Consider the following 7,438-nt stretch of genomic DNA (forward strand, 5'->3'; position numbering starts at 1 on the left):
CAATTTTTAAGTGGAACAGCTAAAATTTACACAATGTGTGCATGAAAGGTTAGGCTACGTCAAAAGCCAACCCCCCCCCCCCCCAAGTGTGACGTCACATCACATTGACTGGCTCAATGGGAGGAGGCCCAGTCGCACTGCAGCGATAAACGCAAAGAGAACGCATTCTATTGGTTCAAATGCTCCACACAGAATATTGTTCTTGTTTTCGGGGCCCGTGTGGCCTGGTTTCAAACTGAATTGCAACCGAACATATTATAAATAATACTTCACTGATCATGTATTATAAATAATACTGAATGTATTATAAAATAGAGGGCGCACTTGAAAAATTTACGGATCATCCAAAATATCTGATTTCTGATAAATAAATTGTTTAGGTTCATTAACACTATCATAAGTCAGCATCCCCTCCCACCCCTCTCAAAAAAACAAACCTTTGTACTGGAGGGGGGATATCGTTATTGCTACGACACAGGCTTCATTTGGAGTAGCAGGATATAGAGTAGCTAACCTTCCCCCACCCCCCTTTCCAACATATTTGACATCACGATTTGTGGTGTAGTATTATTCATACACTTAGTTCATACACTTAATAAGGGACACCAGACAAAAATACTATTTTCCTATTTTTTTTATTGATCGCCAAGTCACTGAATGCACTTACGTTTTATAGACTTGATTTGTTATGCTCCCAAACCCAACAGTCCAAATAAAATATCAACCACTGCTTAGGGATTAACTTATACGACGGTTTTATTTGCTCTTTGAGAAATAAAAAAAGATGAAAGTACAAGTTGGTTTTTAACTTTCGTTTCTTAAATATCAACTTATATATTTTGTTTGTCTTAAAAGACGCCATAGTAACAAACACATTAAAAACATCAACTCAATTTATGTATCCAACCAAGTTTCTCAAGTCTTGTTGTGAAAAACAACCAACAAAAGATCAATTTTATTTCCGTTTCATATCAGGCAAAATGGAGTGTGGGACACTATTGCAGAGTGGAACAATTCATCACCCCCCATCACCCTCAAAAGAAAATTGATAACATGGTCGGTCGATTTAATATAACAAATACATGTACATTCACTGTACAGCCACAATTAACATCAATTTTAAGTTATTTTATCCAATATTTAACATGATGCGTCTTTTCTTGACTTTGACCTTTTTTATTTAACGGAACTCAGCAAGTGTGACTTTCGTTTCCAAGCCCACCCTCTGCACAGTTAAGACCATTTTTCATCTTCACAAGTTTCTTTGATGGAATTGGCCAAAATAATCCGACTCGAGATACTTTCTCGTATGTAAAGTACTTTTTTAAGTGCTGCTTAACCACACACAAAAATGAATTGCAAATTGAGTGCTTGCTTTATGCTTTTAAAGTTTGCTTTCCTGCGAAAGAACTTCCTGTGATTTATACTACTTTCTCCTTTACCCCTTGCTTTCAGGGGATCTTGTACTTTTATAATTTGATTGGCTAGGCATTTAAGAACATAGACAGGGGCAATGCTTGTTTTCATTGTATTTGGTTGTATGTTACGTGCCTTCAAAACAGGCTTACAGGCAGAGGCTAGGAGGACCTGCCATCACTTCTTCTTCTGTGCCTTCTGTGCGGACTTTGTAGTCTTTCCTGATGCCTCCTTCTTAGTGACGCTCTTGATGACACCGACGGCTACGGTCTGTTTCATGTCACGCACAGCAAAGCGACCAAGTGGGGGATACTCGGCAAAGGATTCAACACACATCGGCTTGGATGGTGTCAGGGTAACGATGGCAGCATCACCAGACTTGACGAACTTGGGGTTCTCCTCAAGGGTCTTGCCGGAACGACGATCGCACTTCTCGTGGATCTCTGTGAATTTACATGCGATGTGAGCAGTGTGGCAATCCAACACTGGGGCATATCCGTTGTGGATTTGTCCAGGGTGGTTCAGGATGATGACCTGAAATGAGAAAACAATGGTTTATTAAATGATTTGAACAATTTCCCTTTAGTCTTGGTTCTTTCAAGTCTTAGGGAGGTTTTGATAGTACAGGGGTGGATTTCACAAGAAGTTTGGACCAGCCATACGCTTCTAATATCTCTCTAGTCTCAAGTAAGAACTAGCTCCAAGTTAGGACTTGTCCTAACTCTTAATGAGCCCAGGACACATATCCAAAGTTAACACCACATTTTTAGCGCAATAACTGCCCTTATTCCTTGCATTGATGTCAACATTGGATCGGGAGTTTTTACCTTTACGTAACCAAATACTTTTTTTGCCAATTAAAGTTTATTCAACGACAAAAAAAGTCATGATCTTTATGGTGTCTGTCGTGATAAAAGGGGTAATGATTGGAAGCAACAACCACCCCCCCCCCCAAATAAAAACAGAACAAATCCACAGGGCATATATTTTACCACGCTTCATGGAAACTCTCTTAACACGCAAGACCTTTGCAAAAGTTTTGATTCAGTGGCCGGACAAATAACATTCTGATCTGGGAAGAAAATCTGTATTTTTCACTTCTGTTGCTGTCGATATTTATTTTTTAGTCTTAGAGAAAGGGCTCTACTGGGGTTAAAATGTCGGGCCAGCAACAAGATGAACTTTTAGATATGTTTACCTGAGCTTTGAAGGTTTCGGCAGCCTTGGGGGCGTCGTTCTTGCTGTCTCCAGCTACCATACCACGGCGGATATCTTTGACGGAAACGTTCTTCACGTTGAAACCAACGTTGTCACCTGGCAAAGCTTCAGTGAGGGCTTCGTGGTGCATCTCCACAGACTTGACCTCAGTGGTGAGGTTAGCTGGAGCGAAGGTTGCTACGGTACCAGGCTTCAGGATACCAGTCTCAACACGACCGACGGGCACCGTTCCAATACCTTACAAGCAAACAAAGTATAAATTTAATTATATGATGCTGAAACCTTTTAGAAGGGCAAGGCTACTTTCATTTTGCTAAGGGCACTTCCATTGGTAATCTTTCCAGTCTATGGGAAAATTTTGATGGGGCACCTAGGCCTAGGCAACTGCCTCCGCGTAAACACAGGCCTGTTTAGTAGTAGACTGCAATAGTTTCAAAGAAATGAAGAATTGATCGTCTACTTTGAAGTAATCCAGCTTCACTGGGCTCCAAGAATACAGTAACAATCCAAACGATACAATTAGGCCGTTTCAATGCATATAACCATAAGCACACAAAGGTATGCATACCTTCCAGTGCTTACTGTATGTAAATTTGCCTACGGTTAGCAGCGCTATGAAATTGGCCCCAGTATGGTCTGTTCAATCATTGGGCCACTTGGTAAAGCCTTGGGGTTTGAGGCGATGAACCAATGAACACTTACCTCCGATCTTGTAGACATCCTGGAGGGGGAGACGGAGTGGCTTGTCGGTTGGTCTCTTAGGGGGAAGAATGGAATCGAGGGCTTCAAACAGCGTCTTTCCGTTAGCATTTCCTTCTTTACGCTCGATTGCCCATCCCTTGTACCATGGCATCTGTTAACAAAAGACAGCATAACGGTTAAAACATTTTAAATTTTAACGGTTTGGGGTTTTTTTAACGCAATTTTGCCATTATTTTTCTTTAGAAACATTTTCAACCAAATTGCCTTTTTATTTTTAAGTAGCATGTTGGATCACCTTACAATTCAGAGTTACTACTGTGTGCATAACAAGAAATTGTAAGCTAGGTTTGGACTGGCGAGTGCTTTCCTTCCATCAGGAGTTCTGTAAGGTTCAAGGAGAAAAACTTCCAAGAGCAAAGTTTCTTCTTTTTAAACTGGAGCCAATGCATTTAATGCCAGTTTCCTTTAAACAAGCCACTGCCCATTTAAAGCCATTGTACACTTTCTGAACAGAACAAAAATATTATTCCATGAAATGCTTTTCTTTTTGAGAAAACATTCAAACAATTATCAAATCTCGATATCCAGAATAACGGATTTATTTTAAACGCATGTCATGACACCACGAACTGTGCAGAAACAAGGGTGGGTTTTCCCCATTATTTTCTCCTGACTCTGATTACCGATGGAGCTTAAATTTTCAGTTTTTTTTATATTTATTTATAAGTTAAAGGCAGGCATGATACTTCACAGGAGGCAAGTGCCTCTATGCCCCTGGCCATTCCTCATTAAGTTCTTCTTTCAAGAAAATGCCTTGGTGCCCTTCTCTAAGCCTTACCCTTCTCCTTTCAAAAACAAACATACAGGCCAGAAAGCGTCTTGTTTAAATTTTACTAACATAGGTTGATCACTCAGTGCAATCTTCGAAGTGATATTCTTCACTTACCCTCTCAGATGGCTCAATCATGTTGTCTCCATGGAAACCTGATATGGGGACGAAGCAGACAGCCTTGGGGTTGTAACCGACCTTCTTGAGGAAGCCACTTACTTCCTTCGTGATCTCACCGAATCTTGCCTGTAACAAATTATTTCAAGCCATTTGGTTAGCTGCAGGTATTTAAAAAAAATTATTGTTTAGTAACCGTTTTAAGTTTATTAGTCTTTTGGGGGTATGGGATGAGTCATTGCTAACGAAAAAGTCTGAAACTGGGTTACAAATTCCAAGATATGTTGAATTCTGGCATTTCCACCTTTGATAAACTAAGGAGTCATAGATTCAGAGGATCTTTTGGGAACCGTATCTGCAGCACTAGAGAAGTAGGCTGACATAAAAAGTCTGAACTCAGATAAAAGACTGACAAATCTCATCCCGGAGTTTAAGGATGCACTGTTTGGTTTGGGTATGTACAGATAAATTTACCCAAAAAGTGTTGTATTCAAATATGCCTTTTTAAGGCACCCTAAATAAGGGGGCTATGCATACATGAAGATGAGAGAAAAACTTTCCGTCTTTTAACTTGACACGCACACACATTGGAGAATAGCATTTGTTATATTACCTCACTGAAGGGGGGTTCAGTGGTGTCCATCTTGTTGGCACAAACAATGAGTTGTTTTACACCGAGGGTGAAGGCGAGCAGAGCATGTTCACGAGTCTGTCCATTCTTGGAGATACCAGCCTCAAACTCACCAGTTCCTGATGCAACCATGAGGACAGCGCAATCAGCCTGAAAACATCAAAAGAAAACGATTAGGTTTTTAGTAAGCTGGGGCGGTTCCTTCGGTTACCCGGTTCTACCCGGTTCCAAATTGAAAACCGCACCGGCGGTTCCACTCTTCTGTGGAACCGGGTACCCGCTTTTGTCATTTCCATTTTTAAAAGACCGAGTCCCAACTATAAAAGGCTCTGTGGAGCCGATCCTGCGACGAACCGGCTCTAGAAATTGAGGCTTGATGTTGAAAGCGGTGACCGCAGATACAGTGTGCAAAGGCTTCAAGCCGACATGAGTATCAACTATCACGTGTGGCTGCATACACAGTGCACAGCCCCCTCCAATGCATAGGCATCTATACATGTATATCTCATGCATATACATGTACATGTACAGAGTCCAAAGTCCAAATAGACAGCACGTTGTGATTGGCTGCCGATATATCCATATTCATAAAAGCTTGCCCCATCCATGCACAAAACACACAGTACTGTAGGCATGCACTACGGACGTACTGCACAACGGACGTACTGCCGGCTAAATCAAAGACTTGGTTAAATGCAGGGAGAATAGGTGCTCGTTGGCACGATGTCTGATTGACTTGGGGTGGGTATTCTGGTATTTTCGTTAAAAATAGATTGGCTCCAATTGTGTGTGTGTGAGCTCGGGACCGATGTCTGATTAACTTGGTTATTTTCAGTTAAAATAGATCGGCTCAATTGTGTGTGTGTGAGCTCGGGACGGGCGGCTTATGTTTTATATTGAATTGGAACCGGGTATGTCTCAGAACCGAGCTTTTTTTCGGAACTGGAACCGAGCACCAAATTTCTGGGACCGCCCAAGCTTAGTTTTTAGAACAGTTTGATTGTTTTAAATCCTGTAAAATGTAGATATTTAAGTTCACAATCAAATTAAGGAGGCAGCTTTTTAGAGAAGGTAAGAAAATCTGGTGCGGAAAAACACTTTGAAATTGTTGAGTTTCAATACATACATTAAGTGCACGATAGAATCGAGTACAGGAGAAAAGCATAGACCGTGTCACCTTTAAAGTTGAATAAGACTTGGTTAAAAGAACTGGTTATTGCCAAAGACCAGTAATCTCACTTGGTGGCTCACAATGTTTAATACTATTAAGAGCTCTCCATTGGTCGTTACTAAGTAAGTCTTTAAGCAAACACTTGTTTGAGTTAAGCTTGGGCGATATCAATTTATTTTGTTCACGATATATCGCCGACAACATATCGCGATATTCGATATAATCGCGATTAATTAAATTTGACATCATCAGTCTTCTAACTCCAAGTGAAAGTTGTAGAAGAGACAGTCATAGCATAAGAGAGGTGTTCTAATGACCTATTCTTCTGGTTTTACTCCAAACCTATTTAATCGATATCGCGATATATCGCGATATATCGAATAAAACCAAATCCATCCGATATCGAAATCGTTTCCAAATTAATATCGCAATATTCGATAATATCGCCCAAGCTTAGTTTGAGTAATGACCACGAGATAGCAAACAACTCTCTCTGGCAATCACTGTGCTTGTATCATGCTTGCTCAACTTCTTCGCAAGAATGACTTACCTGAGAGGTACCAGTGATCATGTTCTTGATGAAATCACGATGACCTGGGGCATCAATGACGGTGATGTAGAACTTGACAGTCTCGAACTTCCACAGGGCAATGTCGATGGTGATACCACGTTCACGCTCAGCCTTCAGTTTGTCCAAAACCCAGGCATACTTGAAGGAACCTTTTCCCATCTAACAAGCAAAACATTTGAATTAATTTATCGTAAAGTGAGCTTATACAGTTTTGTTTTTTAAAAGTATAAAATCAGGGTAATTTCATGCATTTGTTTACAATAAGTGTGACCTTGTACATTCTTTAAGTATTCTGGCAGGCACTGTATTACACTGGTCCTAAGGGAAAGTTGACAAATTCATAATTTTCACATAAAATCAAGAGTTTCGAAAGTAAAAGCTGGACAAGTTTTTGTGCCCCCTTTCACCATATCAAAAGTTTATACAATTTGGACAGTGCAATCTCCATAAAATTTATATTTTCTTCCATTGAGCTGTGTACAAATCATGCCTACAGGAAGTCCAGGCTCTGTGGCTCTTTTGTAAACATTTGATGTCACAGGTCACATCATCTATAGAATATTAATCCTTTGACATTTACCTCCTGGGCTTCCTTCTCGAACTTCTCAATGGCACGCTTGTCGATCCCACCACACTTGTAGATGAGATGACCAGTGGTTGTTGACTTGCCGGAGTCGACATGGCCAATGACGACGATGTTGATGTGAATCTTTTCCTTAGGCATTGTGCTTTTGATTGGTGTTCACCAGTAACTTGGTTTGTAAATTGATATTGTAGAAGGCT

General features: G+C 40.5%; 1 protein-coding gene across 1 annotated transcript; it reads right to left on the reverse strand.

Moving 5' to 3' along the window:
* Positions 1 to 619: 619 nt before the first annotated feature.
* On the reverse strand, positions 620 to 7,438 carry LOC117300788 (elongation factor 1-alpha). Its single transcript, XM_033784589.1, has 7 exons — positions 7,236 to 7,438; positions 6,635 to 6,814; positions 4,896 to 5,063; positions 4,283 to 4,411; positions 3,337 to 3,487; positions 2,615 to 2,871; positions 620 to 1,950 (listed from the first exon to the last, which is right to left on the reverse strand). The coding sequence occupies exons 1-7, from the start codon at positions 7,377 to 7,379 to the stop codon at positions 1,594 to 1,596; spliced, it is 1,386 nt and encodes a 461-aa protein (XP_033640480.1). The 5' UTR covers positions 7,380 to 7,438; the 3' UTR covers positions 620 to 1,593.

Source organism: Asterias rubens, chromosome 16, assembly GCF_902459465.1.
Source record: "Asterias rubens chromosome 16, eAstRub1.3, whole genome shotgun sequence".
NCBI classification, from domain to species: domain Eukaryota; kingdom Metazoa; phylum Echinodermata; class Asteroidea; order Forcipulatida; family Asteriidae; genus Asterias; species Asterias rubens.